At 37.7% G+C, this 26,498-nt stretch overlaps 1 protein-coding gene across 4 annotated transcripts in view; it reads right to left on the bottom strand.

The window, feature by feature from the left end:
- The window catches only part of RTTN (rotatin), a 106,737-nt gene that overhangs the window by 11,733 nt on the left and 68,506 nt on the right, over positions 1-26,498 (bottom strand). For 3 of the 4 annotated variants that reach the window (XM_036418611.2, XM_045574297.1, XM_045574298.1), the window contains 10 exons: positions 21,226-21,319; positions 16,635-16,827; positions 15,434-15,524; positions 13,937-14,090; positions 12,637-12,774; positions 9,898-10,115; positions 6,635-6,740; positions 5,515-5,612; positions 4,333-4,410; positions 298-424 (listed from right to left, as the gene is read on the bottom strand). In XM_036418611.2, coding sequence (XP_036274504.1) covers positions 298-424; positions 4,333-4,410; positions 5,515-5,612; positions 6,635-6,740; positions 9,898-10,115; positions 12,637-12,774; positions 13,937-14,090; positions 15,434-15,524; positions 16,635-16,827; positions 21,226-21,319 — 1,297 coding nt within the window. The remainder of the gene's footprint in view (positions 1-297; positions 425-4,332; positions 4,411-5,514; positions 5,613-6,634; positions 6,741-9,897; positions 10,116-12,636; positions 12,775-13,936; positions 14,091-15,433; positions 15,525-16,634; positions 16,828-21,225; positions 21,320-26,498) is intronic. The other variant, XR_004984390.2, reaches the window with a different exon arrangement.

The following is a 26,498-nucleotide window of genomic DNA, read 5'->3' as shown; positions in this document are numbered from 1 at the left end:
TAATTTTCACACTCAATTTTCCTATTAAATTCAATTTCCCACTGATATAATCAAGCCAGTTTCTCCCTCTCTATTCCCTGAGCTGTGTAATGACTTCCTATCTCAGCAGACATACTAACATTTCTGTTTGTTCTCATGACACCTACAAGAAAGTATGCCTTTAACCAGCATATCTTCAATAAAAAGGAGAAATACTCCAAACTATGTACTCATTTTCCCAGTCCACTTTCACAACATTACATAAAATTAGTATTTTAGTAGATTTTATTCCTGGAAAGTAGCATTGGGTCTACTTACCACTTGGAAAATTTGCTGTATAGACACAAAGTAGCTGCAGGGCAATTTGCATCAACAAATCATCCATCAAAAGCCAGGGCCAGAGAGAGTGCAAGACGGGGACAAGATGAGCTTCAAGAGCTGCTTCCTGTTACAGAAAGGAAATAAAGACAGCATTAGTTTGAATATAGCAAAATATAAAATTAAACCAAATCCACAACAATCATCACCACCATAAGGAGACAACCACTGAATTTATCTTTGCTCTGATGGCGCGAGCTGGCTTCAAAGTCTTTGTCCTCAGACTGTGCTGTGAGCCTAAAGTATCAAGAGGTTCCTTCCACCCTGAGGTGGCCAGGTTATTCACCTTGGATAAGAAATGCAGAAAAACAGCCCAGCTAGTGTGGCTCAGCAGCTGAGCACTGACCCAGGAACCAAGAGGTCACAGGTTTGATTCCCAGTCATAGTACATTGGTTGCGGGCTTGATCCTCAATTCGGGGTATGCAGGAGGCAGCCAGTCAATGATGTTTCTCTTTCATTGATGTTTCTATCTCTCTGTCCCTCTCCTTTTCTCTCTTTCTAAAAATCAAGAAAAAAAAAACATATTCAAAAAAAGAAAGAAAGAAAGAAATGCATAAAAACAGCTTTAAACGTGTCCTGTAAGCAGGAGGGTGCCATCTCACACTCTAAATAACTGTAAATGCTCTGATATGGTTAAGAAATGGGATTTTCTGGTAAAGTAAACATTTTGCTAGATGAGTTCTTCCTCTCCCTCTATGTGAATGTGTGTGTACCCAGATCTGGTATATGTGGACAGAGAGAAACGGATTGATCAGGGGTAGATTACTGCTTTTAAGTCATCTGAGTATAGTAAAATTCAGTTAAAAGAGCATGTTAAATCAATAAATTCTGAAGTAACTCATAGTTTTTTTTATTACAAAGATCAGTTAAAACTGGGAAAATACTATTTGTAGCAAACACAGCCATTTTAAATGAACCGGAATCAGCAGGCAATTTGACCCGTGGGAGCTCCTATCAATACACACACCCTAAAGAATGTTATGCAGCATCAATGGCAGAGGAGAGTGGGAAGTTACTCCCAGTCATTCCCGTGCTCCCCACTCCTCCTGAGGACGGGCCTGAACACACCCGTATGACTGCAGCTGGTGACCTTGCTTCTGTTTCAGCTGACACAGAAACGAGCAAGTGTGATCTCCTCGACTCCGCATTCTGTCCACACAGCTCACCTGTGTTTTGCCCACTCGTCCTGCCTGGCAGTGAGGAATGGCAGCTCCTGTTCTGGAGACTGATATGTCCATTACTTCTTGATACATCAATTAGTTCTTTTCTCCCTGTCACTTTACCCAGTTTGATTTCTTGTTCACATTCAGATTACAGAAACACACACACACACACACACACACACACACACACACTCAAACTTCCTTTAATGCTATATGTCCTAAATCAGAATGCTGCTTCTAGACCAAGCTTCCAGAAAAAATACTCTTGTTGCTGTCACTGCCCACCTCTTACTTAATCGTCAGCATACTTTGATATATTTTCCGTCCTATGGTACTAAGAAGGCCACACCCATCTTTGCAGTTACCAAACCCTCATCTATTATACTTCATTTCTCCTTTACCTCCTTGGATCCTCTCTAGCCTGGATTATCTCCTAAATCTCCCCAGCATTCCCTTCTCCGTGCTATTATTCATTATATTTTCCAAGAATATGACCTGGACTTTCACTCTACATTCTCCTGGGAAATTTTAACAATAGTCACAGCTACCAGTACAAACACCACCTATGTACTGATAACCCCTAATATCCCAGCCTGTTTCACCCCTATGTATCTACTAATAACAGAGCTATGTATCTACTAATGACCGGCCATGTTCCACTCAGACGTCCTACAGAAACTGTGCTAAATAAAGTATCAGACCTGAACGTGAGGCTCTCTCACACCTGCACTCATTCTAGGACGCATCAATCTAGAGGAGGCATGTCCAACTCAAAGGCTAACACCAGCCAAATAAACAAGGTTTAAGTTTATGTGGGCCACAAAAAAACGAAAGCTTCAATTTTCACAGAAATATAGGTTTATTTCCATAGAGACATGCTGAATAAAAGGGGCTGATATGAATAATTGTTAACATAAAATAACAGAGCATTTTAATAAAAATGAATGTTTTTTCTTGAACATTAACTTACCAGACACTAGATAACTGCACAAATCAATAAGCATAATGTAAATAAACCTATTTTTTCTTATTCTCCGAAAGCAAACTATTTCCTGTTGCACACACCAAACAAGTCAGTACAAGAAGTGGCAATCAGCTGCTAAAATAGTCACTGCTTTTGGAGAGAAATGGTGCACCTTTGCGTAAGGCATGTAAGGGAAATGAACGCAACATGATTATAGTAATCAGTTATCAGCAAACGTTGTAGATCATTATTAATAATTATATATAACGGATATTGTAAAATTTAAGTTACAAAATTTTTATTAAAATGTTTCTTACATACCATTATATTGGCTAGGCTGCAAAAATATTTATTGTGGGCCACATGCAGCCCGCAGGCCACGAGTTTGACATGCTTGATCTCGAGCCTAGAAGTCACTCAACCTTTTTCCTCCTTCTCAGATTTACTCCCCTCCCTCCTTCTCCCTTCCACCTGCCTCGTCATCTCTTGCCTGGATTACCACTACCCCTACCTCTAACCTTGTCCACTGTTTAATTCATTTTCTTCCCAGTCACCATCCCAGAATAAAAACTCCTTAATGTTATAAATATACAGACACTGGGGTAGGGTGAGGGTGGTTTTAATCAGTGAAATTCCATAAGAGTGACCTACAGTTAGTAATGAGAGTGTAAGTTGGAGTAGCAAAATAAATTAAGAATCTTTGCCTCATAGGACGGTATTTACACTCAAGAGTAATCTAAATATTCTCTTTTGAATTTATTCCTTATCAGCAATTTAGATCTGCAGAAACGGTTTGGCTTTTTTATAGATGGCTAACATGTTACAAGTGTGAACAAAGATATTTGTGCCAGTGCCCAAATTAGCATCTTCCAAATCCAGAGAAGCAAGGCCTTCCCTGAGTCACGGAAGACTAATAGCTGCATCCAGGCATCACACTATAGAGCAAAAAGGGTCTTAGTTAATAAAGATCACCTCTATTTTGAGTAAAAAGTTCATATGCAGGAGATTTTAATAAAATGTATAAGTACTTAAATCCCATCAAACTTTGGAAGTGTAAACTATCAATCAAGTGTCTTGAGCAATCATTTAAGATGGCTTACGGATTATGTGTTTAAAGTGTTCATTTTCCAGTTTTATCCAAGTAAAAGCAAAAGAGGGTAAGACATTATTTTTAAAGGAAGCTTTTGAAATTTCTTTGTCTTACTCATTTTCTGTGAGGAAGCCAGTGCCTCAGAGGCTGTCTCACTATGAGACACAGCGCCCTGTGCAGTGCACCGACGGGCTTTCAGGGGCGGATCGGTGCTGAGACAGAGTGCAGATTCTCAGAGGTCCCCAGGCCAGGCTGAGTCAATGTGCAGGGGGAGCCCTGGAGCTGGAGGGAAGAGGGAAGAGCCTCCTGAGATGGACAAGGGGGACAGGGCCACGCTCGGCAACAGCGGGCAGCATTTTCTGCTCAGAAAAGGGAGACACTCACCCTCTTCCTCGTAAACAGACACCTCCACTTACTCCCTTGGAAAGCTGTCTGAAAAGTCCTGCCTTAGAAGACAGGCACCCCATTCATTCCATCTCAGGAAAAAAGCCAGTGAAACGCATAACAGGGCAGAAAGAGGCTCAAGTCTGTCTGAGCAGTTACCAAACCCTCATCCAGAGTCCAGGTTTCAGTGACAAAGCTAAAATGCTGCTGTAAGCAAGAATTGTCATCGGTGCTAAAGAATAAGATTCGGAGAATACAGAGTTCCAAGAACAGTCAACAATACATGTAAAACCAAAGTTTTCCATTTTCCCACCGGCATCATCTCACAGAGAAATTAAACTGCTACAAGAATCTGAGAAGTGGTGCTACTTACTTTACCTTCTTCATTCCGATAGAGACAGTTTCTCAGAAGCTGCATGGCGGTGCTTAAGTCTGTAACGAAGCCATCCTCCTGTTCAGACAGCAGCAGGTGAAGGATGTGAGCACAAGGGCATGTTCCACCTTTATGTACAGCACTGCTTCCCTTTGGTCCCATCACCGTGCAGCCCTGACCACCGTCACTGTGCAGCCACTGACAAGCTAACGATCTCTGAAAGGTGACCGTATCTCAAGGAGTGCATCCACCATGAAAAAGCCATTTCTGTTCTATCGAGCATGGAGGAACTGAGATATATAATAAGCCCCATGCTCCCTCTCAATAAAATGAATCAGGTACTGGCTGGTTTTCAATCACATCAGTGCTGGCTGACTTTTTCCATGACGAAGTGAAGGCCTCTGCCTGGAGAGGAGAGGAGGCAGGGCAAGAAGCTGCGCACACCGAACACCCTGCATCAATGATACTATTACACATGGCTTTCTCTCAGTGTCTAATCAAATGCAGCAGAAACTAGTTATTACATACAGCATGCTCTGCTGGCCTGGGCTATATAGACACATGTATATTTATATATTCATAAGCACACACACGTCCACTTTCTCAAGGAGCCTATGTAGCAGATCTTTTAACCAGAGTTATTAACAGCTTTTATGTGGCAGCAATGGCTATTTTGAGTTTATGTGGACATGTCATTTGAGTCTAGCAGACTAAACACTAGAAAGAGACACTCAGAGATCATGGAAAGCAATAATCAGAGGTTAGGAATGTCAGCTCTCCAACCACCTGTAACTGAGCAAATACTGGCTTTATCCATTACTAGTAGTTATATGACAGTGTTGTCATGAGTGGACATGGGGTAGTAAAGAGGAAGATGTTAGAATAGTGCCTGGCAGTGAGTTACAGCTCATTCCTACTGTGCCTGTGCTCACTGGAAAAAATCTTCATTCAGTTGTATATAAAATTTATCATGCACACTCCAAAGTGTTTACAACTATATAATATATGCATTTCATTTAAATGTACACACACACACAACCTGCTAATGTAGAAATCACATTAACTTATCTGTGCCTTCCTTCTAAATCAGACACTCATTTCAACCAAATGTTGGTGTCATTTCTAAGCACAAGGACATTGGCGAGAGGATCCCTACATGTGCAGAGTTCTAGAATCTGTCACCTTTTTCCTGAGCGCGGCTTTCCCTGGCCTCAGGGACTCGAGGCTCAGCTGGGCACTGATGTGCTTCATCTGTTCAATGCAGTTGTCGATGAGATCAGCTGAAAGACAAGAATCAGAACTAGCGAAAGGCTATGCCATTTCCCAGAAAGCCAACACCACATGTATCATGAAATTCTCAGAAATCACATTTAACTCCTGACCAGCTCCATGTCAGAATTTTCAGTGAGAGAATAATGAATCAGAGGGAAAATATAAGAGAACTAATATGCTCGAGCCTCGGTTTGCTGCTCTGTTGACTAATGAGTTTGCCGACCACTAATCTAGTGCTATTGTTATCACCACCAAAACTATGTGGTGTGCTTTTTATTTTCAGATATATACAAGTACTTGTGGTCACTAACATTTATTATAAAATTAGATGACCAGTGCATTGGAGGAAGGGTCCCTCAGCCTGGCCTGCCCCCCTTATAGGCCGGGAGCCCTCAGGGGCGGAAGGCGACCCGATGATCAGCAGAAGGCGATGCCCCCATCACACCTCTGCTGCTGCCACTGCCAGCAGTGCAAACCTCAGCTGGCCCTGGTTACCTGAGCCTTGGGAGGTCCTGGGTGGCTGGGCAGTCAAGATCCAAGGCTTGCCTGCACCTTGGGCCCAGGGCGGCTGGAGGGCTGAGAGGACTGGGGAACTTCAGAGGCAGGAGCGTGATAACACCTTCCCATGCCTGCCACCCCAGCAGGGCTGAGGGGACTGGGTGCCACTATCAAGTGGCTGTGGGTGCTGCCATCTTTGACATAATTAACATAATCCCTCCTTATCAGCTGTGGGCATTGCCATCTTTGCAGACAGTGTGAGGGTCAATAAGCATATTCCCTCTTTATTAGATAGGATTGAATGATGTTACTTATTAAGCCTCTATAATATTTACATATTCTCTAGAGTAGAAATCACTGCACAAAAAATAATCTACACATGTAATCTTTATATTTCAAAAGTAATGCACGTTTAACTATTTTTAGCGACCCTATAAGTTTTTTTTACATGTAGAGTTCATAAAAAATTAAAACAAGCAGTAAATCCGAATTGACATATGGCTCAAAAACACATGGTGGTCAGGCAGCCCACCTTTCAAAGCATGCTTCTGAGCCCTCCTACTGACAGCCAGCAGCGACAACAGCACGTTTGCGGCCACTCTCTTCAAGACATCTTTGGAGGGTTTCCCTTCGTAGCACTGTGAAGATAACAGAATACCTGCATGTTATGTCCCCTAAACATAGGCCATCTGCTTTTCTCCTTGGGCCCCCACACACCCATACCAGGGTTTTTCATCGGTGCTGCTTCCCTCCTATTGTTGACTAAACATTACAGAATGCCCACATTCTGGATGTGTCTGTCCGCTACCCTGTGAAGATTTTCTAATTTTCTCTCTTCTGTGCTTCCCATTTACTGGTGTTCTAGCTCTAAAGACCTGACTCAATTCAGGTGAAATCTTTTGTGATACTATTCTCATGTGGGTATATGTACACATTTTATTACAATTTCAAGGAGTTCAATTCCACTGTCTGAATCAAGAGTTCACAATTTGATTTCTAAATATTAGGTAATTCAAATTCCATAACTTTTCCTTCTACCAGTAATTTTCAAAATGATCCAGCTATAGAATATCATGATTAAAATTGAGCTTAAATTATAACTTGACATAAAATATACAACAGCATGATTACTAGACGCAACTCCACTTTCACCTGAGGCTTGTACTTGGCAATGTGATCAGAGGCACCTTCAGAGAGGGAGCAGTGATTCCACCTTAGCCATCTCAGGCTGCTGCCCCCACAGGCAGGTCCTTACCTGGGCCAGTGGGTTAGATGTTAGATTCCTGGGGCCAGGGATGCTTGATAAAGATCATGCTGAGTGTAACCAGGAAGAAGGGGGGAAAGGCAGGAAGTATTATAGGATGATGAAATAATTTGGAATATATCCTATAGTCAACCATGAGAATCCTAATTTGTCTATAAACTCAATCTTTGCTAATAATAGGAAAACTGCTCTTCTCTACACATACTTATTGAAACTGCACATATTAGTGATATGAGAAAAACCAAATTGATCTCATGAAAAGTACTACTCATCTACTAACTATAGAATGAAGATACAATTCCTTTGTCTTAAACTAGCATGGGCCCTTTAACATATATCACATATTCATGTCCTACAGTTTACATAAACAAAAAGAAGATGATTTATTAGGAAACACAGTTTAAATAATTGGTTAATGTACCCATATCTACATAGAATTCTTTATATATTTTGTAATTTGGAAGAAATGGTGGGGAAAATTAGTCATTAAGAAAATCATTGAGGTACCCAGTGGCTCATTTTCCTTGACCAAGAAGGTAACAGCAAAAGATTATAGACAATGACTTTTATAATATTATAAAAATTTAAAGAAAAATAAGGGCATGGTAAACTGAACAAATTCCTACACATTTCTTCTACGTGCATTGTTTTAACTTGATTCATCATCCCTATGTGGATCCATGTTTATCACAAGTCCAATCATAGTTACTTGAAACACAGTACCACTAACAAGCAAGAGAAAGTAGCTGGGGAATAAAACAGCCAACCTGCAGGTCTCTGAATTCATCTGGTCAGGAGTGGCTCGAGGGACCAGTAATGGCAGTGGTCAAGGCTCCCAGAGTTGCTGGCATGAACAGGAGAGGGGTCAGCAGGCTGACCTCATCAAGGGAAAGAAATTCATGGTGGCTCCATGAGTCATCAAACTCCCTGAAGAAGGGCGTGTCTGTGATAACCAAGACCCCCTCCCCAGAAAAAAGAGCTCCACCAGAGCCAAAGTTCCAGAATTAATAATGCTTTGGATAGGAGCTGGGGGAGGACTTTTGTCAAGGTGTGGATTTGAGTTTCCTGTTACTATATTCTTTAAGGTACAAAATCAGGCTCCATTAATCATTGGGAATAAAACCTTGTGTTCTGATGAAGAATGAGATCAGTGGAACAGTGTCCAGTTTTGGTTTTAAAATGAAGAAAAATTGAGTGGAATGAATACGGTCATTGCTACAGGAAAGCCGTGGCCTCCTGAGAAGTGACATTGAGAAATGCTTTGAGGTCTTTTTTCCCCCTAGAGATCCAATTTCTGAAGGAGCTGCTGGAGAGAGGCAGAAGAGAAAATATCAAGGGACCCCTTATCAGGTTCCTTATTCGTGCTCAGAGGCAACCATAACCTGTTGGGAAAGAGAGCCAGGTCCCATTGAGGAGCCCCATGACCCCTCCCAGACAGGTCAGAGCTGGCCAGGCAGCTGCCCTGCCTCTGTCCGCCTGTCTGTATTCTAGCTTGCTCAAGGCTGCTATGCACAGGCAGTCATGCCAGAGGATCTGTATCTGCAGAATGCTCTCAGGCAGAAGAGGGCAAAAGTCCCCAAATCCTAAGCAGCAAAGGGATGGTAGCAAGTCATAGGATAGGAAGCACCTTCTGCTCACCTAGAAATGGAAACAATACCTCACCTCCAGTGAGAAGACAAAAGCAGGATGCCACATGGTTACTGCAAAGGAGGATTCTTAATATTGGAATGTATGATAATAACTATCTGAAAACACTATTGTGCCACTTAGGAAGCACTTGTTTTTATGATTAATCTATTTATAAAATAACAATACAGTGGTTTTTGTTTTTTGATGAAAAAAACCTTGATTCATATTTTAGGATTACAAAAAATAATTTAAAAGACAAAACAGGCATCAGAACTTGGAAGGGGACATTTTCTCACACATGTGACAACCACGTCTGCCTCCTTTTATATTCATAACCTCCTTAAACACATGTAATTCATTTATAAAAATCAAACGTCACTTAAGTGAACATATTTTCAAAGATATAAACTGATTTTAACAGCAATAAATTGTGAATTAAACCTTTATCCCCAAACCATACCCAGTGGCCATATGACACACTATTGTGTTGAACTGCTGGACTTAGATCACTAATACTTCATTCTGAATTTTTACACCATATTCTGGTCAACATTACAGGTTGGAACTGGGCAAGAAATAATTTAACTTTATATACTCTTCTGTTATTTCAATGGTCATGAGTATTAATTACTTTTTAAATCAAATGATTAAAAACATTTTTATAAGACCAAGACTGAAAGTAAAGTGTTTTGTTTTTGTTTTTGTTTTGTTTTGTTTTATTCTCACCCAAGGATATGTTTACTGATTTAGAGGAAAAGAGAAACATTAACCGGTTGCCTCCTGTATGCACCCTGAGTGGAGATGAAACCCACAACCTTGTGATGTATGGGATGACGCTCCAAAGAGCTGAGACCTGACCAGGTCTGAGGTAAAGTTTTAAAGAAATAAAAAAAATCACATACCTGAATAATGGCTTCATTAAGTCGTTCTAGAGACTTCTGGTTTTCCTGAGTTTTATCGAGAAGTGAAGCCATTGTTGAATTGGGGCATGAATCTCTTTTATCCTTATCCCGAAGACGCCTCTTTGCTTCTTCAGTCAAGAGAATAGAAAGGAACTGCAGACTGGCAGTGCAGAGAGAGGGGCAGGTGGCAGACAAACCCACACATTTGCAGAACATATCTAGAAAAAATGATAATTCCAAATATAAATATTTTAAAATTTCCTCCAAAAAAAGTGAACCAGACTGATCTGATTAATTTTTAATTAAGTAAAGTGATCAGTAGTTCAAGTACCATAACTCTACTATTTAAAAGTAATTTGAATAGTACTAAGACAACATACAAAATCAAGGAATCTCCTTAATTTTTGTTTTATCCTTTTTATCTGAGCTCTAGAGTTAATTTTTAAATTTTTATTTCAGTGTTAATCTAAAAAAGTTAATGTAGCTCTAGCTGGTTTGACTCAGTGAACATATTATAACATATAAAAAAAGTTAATGTAGCCCTAGCTGGTCTTCCTCAGTAGGGGACATACAGGAGGCAGCTGATCAATGATTCTCTCTCATCATTGATGTTTCTATCTCTCTCCCTCTCACTTTCTCTCTGAAATAAAAAAAAAAAAAAATGTTAATGTAACTATACTCTAAAGTATCCAAATTACCAACTTATAAGTGTGACTGTGTTTCCACTTTCAAACAAGTGGATGACAACCAACTTAAAGCAAGACTTAGTATGCAGTGTTGGACTGATGCAGGAAACACGGTTTCACAGTAGCTCTGAGAGAAAAGAGTGAGATGAACCCATCTGCAAACAACAGAGTGGGAAGAACAGGCAAACAAACTCAGAAGAACCTATACTGAATCAGTCATTATTCATCTCCTGTTGTGAGCACTGATTAATTTAATCAAGAGAGCATTTGCTTCATTACATTAATTTTAATAATTTGATAGCACTGGTTTATAATTTTATTGTCTTCCTTTTATATTACTTTGGATTCATACTTGTGTAAGAGTTGTAATCATGAGAATTTCTACCTAGATTTAGGCTACAGAAATTTTTATGTTCTTAAGTAACATAAGGAAAATAATTTAATCAGCAGTGGAGTTTCATGAGAATTCTGTTCATGTAAATAATGTCTTAAATATTAGTCAAGTTTGAAAGTTTGAGCAAAGATTATTATAGGCAATGTTAAGTTATTGAGTGACCAAAAGGTATTTTAAATGTATATGTGTACATGGACTAGAGAAAAAAAGCAAACAAAAACAAATAACTCCACGGCAAGGAATATCAGTGATCATTTTTATTAGTTGTGACTTCATTAACATCACTATTATCAAAGTTAACTGTCATGTAGTATGTTACTTTTGATTAGCACCATTATTATCTAAAACTCTGTGTGTTTTGCAGAAAGACTTGGAATTTAATGTCTTTATTTTATCACTAGAGAAAGAGTGTCAGGTCAACAGGCTTAAATCAGGGTCAGCAACCTTTTCCTGCCAAGGCCTGGACAATGAATGAATATTGTAAGCTCTGTGGGTCATGGGCCTTTGTCACAACTGCACAACACCACCACCGAGACAGGAGAGCAACCTGGGCAGTGAGGAAGCGAGTTCAGTGCAGCCATGTTCCAGTAAAAGTGATTTACAAAACAGATGATGGACCATGCAGACCAGCTGGCTGAGGTGCCCTGTGAGCCCCATAAAGCACCTTGTTTTACAGTATTAGTGGCTCAGGTGGTAAATAAACCCCATGGATGCATACAAAGAATTTCAGTCCTACCCAGTCAATCTCTTCCAATATTTGTCTCTTTTAACAAAATAATGATCTCTAAATGGATGCTATTCCCCTTAGAGTAAACTCAGAATTCCTATATTGAGGAATCTGACTATTCCATTTCTTGTTGAACATGTATTTCCCCATAAATCTTACTTCAGAAATACACTCTGGTTAAAGAATATATCATCCATTTAATTTTACAGAATGACCAAATGATAAAGTAAAATGTGAAAAAAAGCCAACTGAATTAGTGATAACTTAGAAACTTAAATTCAATTACGAAGACTTTTAAACTGGGTAATTTTTTTAAAGTAACACAAATGTTACTTAAAAAGTTATGTAAAAAAGGTTTCTGCTATGCAAAAATTTAGATGAGACCTTATGAAAAATTAAACAGTAGTTATTTTAAAATAATCATTTGTTTTAAAATAATCATTTATTTACCCTAGTCAGTACTATTATATGGAAAACATAAAAATAACTACATTTCTGTGCTGTAAGAAAAGCCCTGCGACTTGAATTAGACATTTTTACTAGAACTCTCCATGTAACTGTACACAGGATGCTACGTGCAGATTTACTCACACTAAAAGCATGCGAGACAAGAACGCAGTTTTCACACCAACTCAAGAAAATCTACCTCATTGTTTTGTAATCATGTCATATTGTATCTTCATAATGCCACAGGCTGTTCTTACCTGTGTTTTGGTACCCTGAAATGTGTTTCAGTTTTTCTAAAATGCACTTTGGAGGTTCAAGAACACTTCAAATGCCTTGAAGCAAGCACCTGGGTTTCTCTTTCAGGGGCAATGCCATAATATCGATAACTTAATTTTAGAGAACACATTATTATATTAAATTGTAAATAACAATTATCTTCATTTGTACGAGCAGAAGATCCTAAGCCAGTGACATCAGCTCCTTACCAACCACTGCCGCCCAGTGCTTGGCCAGGCCCGTCGTGATGGGTGGCAGCGAGGCAGTTCCTGCTTTCCTCAGGAGCACGGCCAGGAAGTTAAACAAATGTGTCCACGTCTGATAAAATGCTGATGCTAACTCTGCATCTATCAAGTCAATCAAGACATATCAAGTTATTAATGCAAAACAAATGAACTTTTTAAAATACGAAACTCACCAGCCACTTCGTTACATTTAAAATAAGAGGGATGTACTTGTCAAATGGAGACAAACATAATTCAACAGGAATTTACTCCAATTAATTTCTCTTTTGTATTGCTTCTTAAATATCTCTCTCTTCCATCTTGCTATAGACAAATACACACACACTGACACATCTCCTCTTATTAAAGCACATTTGACAACAATCAGGGAGCATGACAAACTGAATATTAAGCCATAACTTCAGAAGTTTTTATTGGGCACATTGTAAAAACATGTCACTGTTTGTGTTACTTCTATAAAAGTGAAGGTTTTCCTGTTTTCTCTTCCCTTCTAGCAGCCAATCCATAAAATTCAAAGGACTAGATAGGAATGAATGGATAAGCAGAGAATTGCCAAATGATCAATTACTTCATTATAAACTATTTTAGACAGGTATTACATATTAATTTTGATAACAATTCTATTTTTTTAAAAAAAATATTTTTTACTAATTTCAGAGAGGAAAAGAGAGGGAGAGAGAGACAGAAGCATCAATGATGAGAGAGAATCATTGATTGGCTGCTTCCTGCACACCCCCTACTGGAGATCAAGTCCCCAACCAAGGCATATTCCCTGACTGGTAATTGAATCATGACATCCTGGTTCATAGGTTGATAACTCAATCACTAAGTCATACCTGCCAGACCCTACTTTTTTTTTAATTGTCTCTACTAGACATATTCAACTTCTCATCAGTATGTTTTTTAATCTTTTTAGAAGTTAAGAAAAATTTGATATTATATGCTAGACTTGCTTATAATTCTTATTGCAAATGAGTTATTAGTAGGTCATCTGGCCTTAGAAGAGTTTATAAGAATAATTAATACAGCTCATAGTACTCCTCACACTCCATAATATACTGGCAACACAAGGGATGGTCTTTTATTACACCATAGACTTCCCTCAGCTCCTGGCACCACTTACCACATCCAACCTATAAAACCTTCTAAAACACTGGCAAAAAGCAACCTAAAATGTAACCTTGAAGTGGATATCTAGTGCAGAATAAATTTTTTTTCTTCAATATTATTTATTTCCATGCTAAATTTAAAAAATAAAGCTTACCAAACAGATCTTTGGTGCATATGGTAAGAACTCGGATGATGTTTGCAATAAGAGGTTTCAGAAGCTCATCCTGAATCACAAGGTCAGGATCTACCAATAAGCATGACTGTAAAAGCCTGGAAAAAGACACCAGGTACTCGAGGAGAAAGGATACCTAACAGCAAAAGGAGACAAAGTGAAACAAACATATCAGAGGAAAAGCACATCTCAATGATAATGTATTTTACTTTTCTATGCATTGTAAGTCACTTCTTTGTAAATAAGTTAATAAAAGGCTAAAAAAATAGTAATCATAATTTTCAAAGATCTTAAATTGAATGCATAGCAGACAAAACATTATTTTTCTCATAAACATATTGTTAATGGTCACATTAACCACCATAAACTATAATAGTAACATCAAACCAGACAATATTTATAAAGTCAACTACTGAATTCCATTTAGAAAAAAGAAACCCTTAGAAAGGTTTATAAATATAATTTTTCAAATAGCTAAATTATAAAATCAATATTCTAAATGAAGCAGAAAAGGGCATTCCAAAGCCATAAAGCCTATAATTTTGCAAAGAAAAAAAGAAAAATTACAAAATACTCTTCAAGGTACACAACTGGGGGTTGGGGAGGTAGCCTAATGCCTAATCATTACTACAAATAAAATGCAAATAATTTGAAGTTTTCCCTCAACTATCCTTCAGCATAAAAATATTACTCTTAATTACAAAGATAAAATTCAATCTTCCTCAATACTACCAATAAAACCATCTCTAGAATGTTGCTTGTAATATTGTAAGAAGTACTAAAAACTGACAAAAGTACTTTTTAAAATTATAATTCCCTGGATAGGCAAAAATTAAAGAATAAGCTGTGATGTGTCATTTATCCATTATTCCCTGGAAATGAGATAGTCCATACAAATCAACTTTAGAGAGATATACTAAGCCACACACACACACACACACACACACACACACACTTTCCTCCCACCTCATTCTGAGGCCATTAACTTCATGTGACTGTTGTGAGGATTACATAAATGATACATGAATGAACACCTGCCATGGGACAGGTGCTATGTTGATACTGAGGACCTAATGGTACACACAAATCAGGCGAGGCTCTGCCTTTATGGGGCTCTTCATACCCTCTGACTTCACCTGTCCTCATGTCTGCACCAGTCCCTCCGGTTTTGTTGCTTTTTGGCCAAACACAAACCTGCTCTGTCCCATAGGACTAGCTTCCTCACTTACTTCAAGTCGCATGTCACTGTCTGAAAGGCCTCCCGACCACATTATGTGGAAAAACTCTATCTCCTAACTATGACCTCACTTCCCTTTCCCTGCTTTAGACTTTCTTCTTAGATGTCCATCAATGACATCATCAGGCATATATGGATTTGTACTTGATGTTTGTTTTATTCACTTGAGAAGATGCTGGTTGGTATGCAGCAGGTCCTTGAGAAGGCACTTAAAGCAAACAGACATACAAACAGACACTCACCTGAGCCTGCATGTGTTCCACTGGGGGTGATGAAGGCAGTGGGGCCTTGAGTTCCTGGACACATGTCTCTATGAGGGTGGCATCTGCAATACTATTTAGGACAGAAAAAGAAAACCCTTCAATTGTTTGGTAGGCCTCTAACTAAAGATTAGTCAGAATTTGAAGTCTGAATGTAACCTTGAATAGGATTCAAGAGAAAAGATTTTTATAAAGAAAGTCAATGTTCATAAAAAGCTATTTTACAACACAGGAAAGGATCTTATCAGATAAATGTGGGAAGCAGCAGAATTCTGAAGAAAAACATCTAATGAAATCTTATTAAAACATTACTTCTAATCTTCACATTAACTCTACTGAGTAGGTGTCATCAATGACACTCAAAAGGCAGAGTAACTTTCCCAAGGCTGCAACACAAATGAGCGAATGACCTCTAATTAGACCTTAAATTGGTCAGCAAAAGGAGATAAAGTGAAACAAACATAACGGAGGAAAAGCCCATCTCAGTGATAATGTATTTTACTTTTCTATGCATTGTAAGTCACTTCTTTGTAAGTAAGTTAATATTTATAAATTATCTAAGGCCTTCCTTACTATACCAGTGGTAGGCAAACTCATTAGTCAACAGAACAGCAAACCGCTGTTAACTATATCATATAACCAATAAGAAAATCAGAAAAAGTTATGTCAGAGGCTTATTCATACTAGATAAATGAATTAATCATATCATAATTTCCCTAAATTCTATGAGAATACTTTCAGTCTCCATAACTAAATAACTGCAAATGAATTTTTTAAATTGTTTTTTCAATCTATGGATATTATTTTTATATGACCACGAGAGAGCTAAATCCCCAAACTCCTTCTTTCCAGTCAGAATGACAAGGGGACTGAATAGTCCTAGAGTGTGGTAGAGGATAAGTAGGGCTTAGAGCCTCTGAATTTTACAAAATAAGGATTTTTTTTCGGGGGGGGGGGATTTAGGGGGGAGAAATTAACAGTCAATATAATAAATCAATACAAGTGGTTTAATGGATCTAAAATAAAAGCTGTCAGTACAATTCTGGCAAAAGCAAAAACCTGCAATGTAATGAGCCTACAAATAATGAAGAACTATCCAGAACATGAAGCCATATGGTGAGTCATGAATACAATTTGTGAGATTCACCTCCACCACCATGACTCTGGAGTACTTCTCTCTTACCCACAGAGCAGCTCTATGAGCCGAGCCTGTCGGAAGGCAGATGCTGTGTCTTGTGGAGCAATCACCAGGAGGCTGTCTGAGAGGCTGCAAATAGCTGACAGCAGGGGCGGGGTGACCAGGATACATGGTTTGGGCAGGAGAGCAGAAAGGGACGAGTCATGAGGGAGCCGTGAGGACACTGTTTCAGGCTGACCTAGCATAGAAAACAAGCATAAAAATGTCATTATTTTGTTTACTTTGTAGTTTTGTGCAATAGTCTCAAACTCTGCTGATCAGAGGAAAGTTCCTTAACGTGCCCAAGAGAGATGGAATTCCCTGAGTGCTTGACTCATCTCAACTATGAAGATGGGGAGTTAGACATCCACCTCCACTGTGTGTGCGCACATACATACATGTACATTTGTGACTGTGTCCGCATATCCATACACACAATACACATGAGTGTGTTCACAGACATGTACACCTGGGTGTCTCTGTGTATATGTACGTGTGTGTGTGTGTGTGTGTGTGTGTGTGTGTATCTTGGATAAAAGTGCAAAAGCCAAATAAGAAAGGCAGGGCATTCAGACACAGAGGAACAAATACACTGTCCACAGTCCTTTTTCTGAAACTATGGTGATCAGAGTGTTTCAAAATTCAAAATAGTTTTAGATTTTAGAAAGATAGTAATTACAAATACCATATGTAAATTAACACCTCCAACAGGATCTTGGGCAACAGCATAATACCATCTCTGCACATAGCATGTGCATAATCACGGTCAGCAGACGACTAGAGGGCAGGTGCTGCAAGCACATGCGCTGAGGTATGAGCAAGTGTTCTCACAAGTGCATCTGAGAAAACTTTCAGTGTTCAGAGACTCTGGGTTTTAGAACTGACAACATGAGACTGTGGAGCTTCCCTAGAAGTCTCGGCAGGGAACAGCTAATAAGAAAACTGATCTGCCTCAAGACCCTTTCATGACCATCACTCCTTATTTCTTTTTTAAAGAAACATTATATTTTAAATAAATTCAGATTTACAAAAGGTACAAAGAATGCCATATACCTTCAGCAAGATCCCTAAATATTAACACTTCATCACATTTTAGCTATCTATCTACTTACCTTCTTATGTACTGCTAGAGGCTCAGTGCACAAATTCATGCATGGGTGGAGTCCCTCAGCCCCACCTAGCACCCCATCTTGACCTGGCACTGCCCCCTCACCTGCTCTACCATCCTGCCTGCAGGATGATGGAATGGGGCCAGGCCCTCTCACCCTCACACCCCCTCCCCCCCTCCGCCCAACTTCCTCAGCACCTGGGAGCTGGGCAGCGGTCCCAGCCTGACCACTGCCGGTCACCATCTATGGGAAGATCAGCGGGACGACTGGGCCCCCACTTGCACCTGCCTTGGCCTGGGGCCTCCTGCTCACCTGTTCCACCATCCCGCCTCAGTCCCACTCGATCCCGCTCTTGTCGGGGCCCATTGGGCTGGCAGGGCCTCCAATGCCAACCGCTGCCAGCACTACACTGCAGACACCCACCATGTTCCCTGCCACCCTCTGGTGGTCAGCACATGTCGAACTCCCTGTCTCTCAGTCTAACAACAGCCCAAGGGGACAATTTGCATATTTTATTATATAGGATTATTATGTAGAATTTTATTATATAGGATTTGTAAATTGCAGACATAACCCCCTTTAATTTCCTAAACATGGATTTTGTCTTTTATAATCATAGGACAATTATCAAAACCAGGAAATTAACAATGAAGAAGCAGTATTATCTAATCTATCTTTTCCAAATCACACATATTTATCCCATGAATGTCCTCTATAGCAGCAGTTTCTAACCAGTGGTCTGTGAGGTCCGCAAGGTTGACGACCACTGCTCTATAGCAAAGGAAAAAGTCCTTTTCCTTGTTTGGATCTAGGTAGGGATCACGTTCAAGTCTCATCTGAAGGAACTGCTCCGTCTTGCTTGATCTTTCGGGACCTGACACTGGTTATGTGGTAAAAGGTCAGATGCTGGGTGTTTCCCTCTGAGGAGACCTTCAGCACACCACATCAGGAGAATAATGATTCCTCCTTGTCCCATTATTGGTGGTGTGAACTTTGACCTTCTGATCAAAGTGGGGTCTGCTATGTTTCTCCACTATAAAGTTATAATTTTTTCCTCTATAATTAATTAATTCTTTCAGGGAGGCACTTTGGGACTATATATTATCAAGAAAGATATTACCTTTTGAATCAAATAAAACTGAGAAAATTAAATTTAGGTATTTCCACAGAAAAAGTTCAAATAGTTTTAAGGGAAATTTTTAAATACTACTCACAAACTATGTGTTACATGTCTCCAGCATGTCTTTCTAGGGCAACCATACAGCAGAAAAGAACATAAGCAAAACAGGAGGAGCACAGCATTGAGGAAACTCACACTCACTCGATATATATTCAATATAATTTTTATATTTTATCTGGACAGAATTATCCCAGTTATCTATATGTATAATACTCAAATAGAGTAACATTCTTATTTTGTAGTGATTGAACTTTATAAATCAAATGTAGGCTTAAAGACCATGAGATCCTCCTATTAATGGTTTTCTTATAACATAAAATAATTTTCTTTTAGAAAAGTTGGAAACTAATTTAAAAATGAAAAGCTGGATGTCTAAAGGGGCCCTAATGTATATGCCAGGAAATATACTTGTTATCCTGTTCTCAGTCACATTGGGACATGATAATCCCCAAGTTAATCAAGAAGAACAGAATAAGAAATAAAAGGACTAAGCAGCTGCACTGGAAAATCCTGCCAGACATTCCAGCTGAGGGAACTAGAATCTCATTATCACTTACAAGATATTGTATCTTGATACTACTTAAAGGCGTCGAAGCACCACACACTGCTCTGATGGTGAGGCTCACTGACAACATAAGTATAATGCTCTCCAGCACCGTCCAAGGACTGTGCAGACTCCACAAAAAGGTGAGAATACTTTTTCTGTCAACTACATACACTGAAGGGATGGGTGATAGGCAAAACTGTGCATGAATATACATTCTAAGCACAGTCCCAGAAAAGAAAAGAATCCAAATCAAGAGTAATGAAACAAAAAAAAACCCACACAAGTGTACATACATCCACACAAAAAAAACTGTACATAAATGTTCATAGCATTATTATTCAAAAATAGCCAAGCGAAACAAATACAAAGGACCATCAACTGATGAATGGGTAAATAACAGATGGCATATTGATGCAGTAGAATATTATTTTGAAATGAAAAGGAATTAAGTATTGACACATGCTATCACATGGATAAACCTTGAAAACATCATGCTTAAGTGAAAGATATCAGACACAAAAAGCCACATGTTGTATGATTCCATGTATATGAAATGTCCAAAAACCAGCAAATCTATAAAGAGGGGAAATATATTAGTGACTGTGTAGGGCTGGGGAAGGTGCCGGAGAGGGGCAATGGATACATGATTTCTCTTGGGTGTGATGAAAATATTCTAAAACTGATTGTGGTGACAGCTGCACAACTCTGTGAATATATTAAAACCAATGAATTGTACCCTTAAAATGGGTGGACTGCATGGCATATGAATTGTATTTCAATAAAGCTGTTCAAAAAAAGAGTGATATAATGTAGCCTTAGAGATAAATATTCATTAAATTTGTTATCAAAATTTCCTATTCTGTATCCTTAGCTATTTAAACAATCTGAGTTTGCTCCTTTAGAGCTCAAGAAAATAAAAATAAAATATTTCCTACAATTAAACACTTTTGTATACTGTCAATATAAACTCCTAAAAACCAGCATGGGAAATTGTTTAGGAAGTTATGGAACAAATACTGAAATAAAAATTCAGACTAATGTCTTAAGCAGGTATTTCTGAAATTTTAGAAAACATTTTCTGCGCAGACACTTATACTTCCTGTGTTTAAAATTACCTTCTCTTTAGACAGTATATTCCCTGCAGGTTAGGAATTCAATACTAAACTATAACCTTCAAATATAATTATATATGTACATGTATATATATATATACTTGGGGAAGCATAATAGAGTTGGAAGCAGTCCCTAACACAAAGTGTCAAGTTTACATATTATCATTAACAAAAATAAATCCGAGATTACTCATTACTTGTTCGAAATAAAGACTCTTTGGATTCTGTGTGCTTTAAAATGGAAGCATAGTCTTTGAAAAACATGCAGGATCAGATTCTCTTCACTTTCACAATCACTGTGGTAAATTAAAGTGTTTTTTCCAAAGGAGGGGAAAAAATGAAGTTAACTAATATTCATAGTTCTCCAGTTATCTATGCTTAACTAAGAAGAAACCATATGGCAGTCAGATAATTTTTTGGATAGCAAATTCCCATTTATTAGTTAAAAGTATTTGTTTTGTAACTCTCTGATATATTTATTCTAATTTATTCCATCATGTTCTGTGACATTTCATTTTGTTCTTATCTAGACATTTTGTTCTGGGACTTATTTAATTTTTGTCTTATCTAGACATTTACTTTCAAAATATCTGTCTGGACCAACTTGTCACTTTTTTTTCTGAAAGTGGAATGTTTTTCTAAAGGGTACCTGGAGCCACAAATTGGTCGTGTGAGGCTTCCGGGAGAGACGCAGCTGAGGTCACCAGTGATGTCAGTCCCGCACTCCCTGATGAAGATGCCACCTATGGACCAGCAAGAAAATTGTTACACGTGGGAAATGAAGCACAAGACAGATGTCCTTAAACAGAAGGTTTACAGCAAAACTACACTTGCTAGTCGAAAACACTTGCTACTAGAAAATGTTCCATATTTTCTTTTCTTTTTAAATTGATTGTAGAGAAAGGACAAAAGAGAGAAAAAAGAAAGAAAAAAAAAAAACAGTGATGTGAGAAACATTGATCCGTTGCCTCCCACACATGCCCTGACCAGGGATGTGCCCTGATGGGGACTGGACCCACCACCTTTTGTTGTTTGGTATGGCATTCCACCCACACCAGCCAGGGCTTTTGAGTGGCAGTTTCTACTTTTTCTTATAGGATCTGTTACAGTTTATGTAAATCAGTAACTCACAGGAGAGAGGTTTTGATTTGAAACCCATTAAGGATATTAAGGTCCCAATAAGACCTATTTTCTCTTATTACCTAAATGTTAAAAGGTGGAAATATACAACTTTATAATTCACTGTGTCCTTGAGATATTTTGCATTTTCTATTTTTTATGAACTTAATTTATCTTTCTAATTATTTATTTTTTAGATTCCATATATAAGAGAAATCACACTGTATTTGTCTTTCTCTGTTTGAATTATTTCATTTAGCATAATACCCTTGAGGTCCTCCCTTATTGCAAATGACAAGATTTCATTCTTTTTTATGGCTGAATATTTCATTGCATACTTATACTATACTTTCTTTATTGGTTCATTCATTGATAGATAGTTAGGTTGTCATCACATACTGCTTATTGTAAAAAATGCTGCAATGAACATGGGGTGCATATATTTCTTTGAGTGACTTTTTCCATTTTCTTTGAATTAATTTCTTGATTTCTTAACTCAAAAGAGCTTTTTAAAGTTTTAAAAGGCACACACAAATTTTAATAGTGCCTATGAAGAAATTACCATAAATACTAAAATAATTTTCTTATCTCTCTCCATATTGTAAAAAAAAAAAAACTCTAAAAATGTAGGCAATATGCTGATTTTATGTTTCAGAATACAACACTTTTTAAAACATTAAATATAACAGGAATTCTGTAAAAGGCAAACACAATTTCACTACAGGTTTATAAGATGAAAAGATTGTGTGGCCTCCCTTAATTTGAAGAAGCCCAAACTGATGAGTTTGGCACCTCCTATGTGAAAAAATACCTTATCTAAAGAGGTGTTCACTCTTTTTCTTACCATCAATTTAACTTCTCTGTGATAGCATGAACTTCACAGACCTGGATAAGGCCCATGTTGGTGTACACAGAAGGCCTGAGCTGTCAGGTGAACTTAGGAATCAATCCTGCCTCACACACTCAAATACTAAAACCCTCCCCACATTTTACAGCACATTTATCCTAATACTTCAAGTAGGGTATCTTAGACTTGATATATAAAATAGAATGAAAGCAAAAATCAAGGTTATGTTCATTCACAATTTCTGATAATACAAAAAATATAAATTGGAAGAAAATGGTAGATGAAGTTAATATACAGTTTTTTAAAAGTTCCCCCATTCAACTTGAAGACCTTAGTTGTCTCTCACCACTTTAAGCTTGACATTTTGCAAAAACAAGAAATAAGTGATAGGAAGCTGTAGCCAAGAATATAAGCTACACACATAGTTGTCAAGAAATAAAACTAAATAAATTTCAGTCTAAGTAAATAACTCATAAATAGGCTGTATTGTTTTATTTTATATTCAGTGTAGTCACATTAACATTTTTTAGACTAGCACTGAAATAAAAAGTTAAGAACTCTGAGGCTTTGTGGCCCCTGCAGATCCCAGAGGGATCAACAGTCATCTCTACCTAATCCTCCTAGTTCGGGTCTTAGCAGATACTGTGCATGTGCATTTGTACGCATGCACACTCAGTAGACTTGAGTTGTTAAGATGGCCTACGTGCAAAACCACAACCTAGACTTTCTCTCTCTTTCACATCTGCCACATGACACATCCTGAGATTTCAAATTTACATCTATATAAAAAGACAAATGAAACTGAATTTTACTGAACTGAGTCTATATATTTGTAGCCTTATACCACACTGGTATTACAGAGGCAATAAAGGCCTGTCAGTGCAGAGAAACTGATGCTACTTAAGCTACAGTGCTTTGCTTAAAAACACTAAAAGTAACCTTCATCGATGTGCTTATCAATAGATATGATAACTAAAGAAGATTTCTAAACCATGTTTCATTGTAACATAAACAGTTACTATTGTGAGAGTCCTTCTGAAATAGCAAGAAACAACAAAGCCATTTACCATATCAAAGTAGAACTTGAGTTTAAAAACAGTTTCTTATCTTATGAAGAAACTGTATCAAATGTTCAAACCCCGTTTCTTGGTATTCTGCCTTACAGAAACAAAGGAGTTCACTGGATACTTTAAAATTTTTTCAAAGTTCATTTAGGAGTTGCATGTTTTATTTGTCTAAATGAACTCATAATGCCTTTCATTCTCTTCATCAAAAGCAGCATTGGTGCCTAAACAGGTAATTTTTAAAAAATTTAAAAGATAACAAAGGAAGAAAATGAGGGTTTGTGATATGAAAAAAGATAGGGTACAAACATTTTTAAAACATGGCAAAAATGAGGTAACTGTCCTTGGCCTGCTCTCCAGTCTATGAAATAACTTTCAATTACTATCAAACAAAAGTCAAGCCATAATTCTCTAATGTCAGTTTTAATATTTCATGCCATTTTACTAGTATTCTGCTGAAATATCTATCTGATTTTCACAGCTATTACATCTTATCTCTTCATAGCCAAAAACAGACTCAGCTCTCTTGGCTAACCCTTATTTAAATCCCTTAGAAACTTTTCATACCTTCTATTTTTCCATGTTTTAAAATTGTGAATAAGTGCTTTATGTCAGAAGAATGGCAGCATAAGAGATTCTCTGGCCTCTTCTCCTGAGATTTCGACAAGTCAACCAACTATAATTCTACAAAGAATTCCCTGCTCAATATAGAGGCACGCCTGAGAGACCTGCACATTGAAGGTGGGAAACCAGGAATAAACGTAGAGATAGGAATGGAGGAAAGCTCAGCTGGTCCACAGATGCAGCCCTGTAGCTGGGAGCTCTCGGCTCTGCCTAGAGAGGTGAGGAAGCCGGGGGAGAAGGAGGTCCTGATATAAGGTGACAGGAGCAGAGTTGACTTTGGGTGGTGGGCACATAGTGCAATATACAGATCTTGTAACATAGAAACCCACCCCTGAAACCTATATGTTCATGTTGACCAATGTCACCCCAATAAATTTATTTTAAAAAGGGAAAAAATGTGAGTAGACTTGTACCCTGTTTTTTAGACTAAATGTGGTCCTAAAGCTGCTGCAGCACATTGGTATGTACTAGGTATAAACCCCCTATCTAGTTTGGATACTTCTGAGAACTAGAAAAGTGACTACAGGAAGAAAAACAACTACTGCCTGGGGATGGGGCCACTGAACTAGACGGAAGCCATTTCTGAACTGGCTTATTTACAAGGACAATACCACCAAGGTGGCAATGACACCCCTTACTCTATGTGTAATTTACAAAATTCCAATCCTTCCAGAGCCAAGTAACTGAACTAATATCCGTTAGATTACACCATCAAGTCTCTATGGTATAATCTAAGATCTGACCCAAATCAATCATAGAGCTTTCCTTAGAAAAACTAAATGGAAAAGCAAAACACCAATCAATAAATTACATCCTTTGTTAAATCTGTGAGATACACTAAACAGTTATATAAATAACCACATAAGCTTATTAGCAAGATTTTCATCATGCAACTGATGCTTCAATTTGTAATTTTAAATTTTTCTTATGCCTGAGAAAGGTTTATTTAGTCTAGGTTCTGAGAGCTTAGGTTTAAAATAATACTGGTATAATAAATAAATCCTCCAGATTTTTCTTCTGTTGAGACAAAGAGATAGAGTATGTCAGACATGATAAGATGAGAAGAATTAGGGTAATTAAACTACTTCAGTGAATAAAAATCCCTAATTTTGTAAAAAGCCATTGATGCCCAAACTCTTATTTGGAAGTAAAAAAAAAAAAAAAAGAGTTGACTGTAAAAATTCTAATGGATAATACCAGTCTTTTTAGAAACTTCAATAAATAAATCTAACATAGGACTATATATAAAAATTCTTTTAAAAAACAGATTCCATTGCTACATATTTCTCAAAGTGTATGTTGCATCCTAACACAAACAAGTTAAAGGCTTTCACATTAAAAGAGGTGCTTCTATTTGATTACAATAATAAATTTCAAAAGTTTTTCTCAGAAAATCCAGTATACTAATCTGTAATATTTATATTATTATAAAATTGAGAAATTCAAGAGTTTGATTTGCTTTCACTTTCTGTACTTAAGTCTTTTTGTATAGGATAAATACATCTTGATATCTACAAAATAACTAAGATAGCTCAACATTAAATAGAGCAATTACTTTTTACTGGACAGCTACTATGAGCAAAGAACTGAAAAATGTACAAATATTTTCAGGTTAGTCAACAGCCCTTGAAACAAACAGGGTAACCTAAGAAGAATTACTTTTAAGCACATATTAATGCTGTCCATCTGTGAACTAAATAAACTCCTTTTTGCATTTAGTCATATTATTTCTCTTACTGAGACAAAGACAGATACTATTTCTAGCTTGGAAAGGAAAGGATGACATCTAGTGGAACCAAGGTAATTATTCTACTTTTCCAAATAAAGGTTCAATTTAGCACTGAAAACCAACTCTTCTCTTTTGAGTCTAGAAAAAAATAAAAGACTATTGAAACTGTAGGGAAAAGTATCAGTCTCCTGAGAAACTGTGTGGTAAGTGACTCCTATTAATGTCTGTATAATAGCTATTATTCTCATACTGTTTTGCTCCTGGAAGCACAAGTGACAACTTTTTCATCCTAGGTTCTACAAACACAATAATTATTCCAAAAACACTTTCCAATAAAACATACTGTTTTCCAGTGGAGAATAAATGATTCTGTGGGCTTGTAAAACAAATAAAAACCAGTACCATTTATTACTATTATTTAGACATATTTAGTGTGTCAAACTTTTTAGAATAGAGTAACTTATGAATGGGAAGAAAAAGAAAAAAGGCAGGTGTACATAAATTCCAGGTATCTCATATGATCAGGACAAGCTTCTGTC

The sequence above is a fragment of the Pipistrellus kuhlii genome, unplaced genomic scaffold (genome assembly GCF_014108245.1).
Source record: "Pipistrellus kuhlii isolate mPipKuh1 unplaced genomic scaffold, mPipKuh1.p scaffold_m20_p_6, whole genome shotgun sequence".
NCBI lineage: Eukaryota > Metazoa > Chordata > Mammalia > Chiroptera > Vespertilionidae > Pipistrellus > Pipistrellus kuhlii.
Note: the sequence above shows the minus strand (reverse complement) of the source record. Positions and strands in the feature narration are given on the sequence as shown.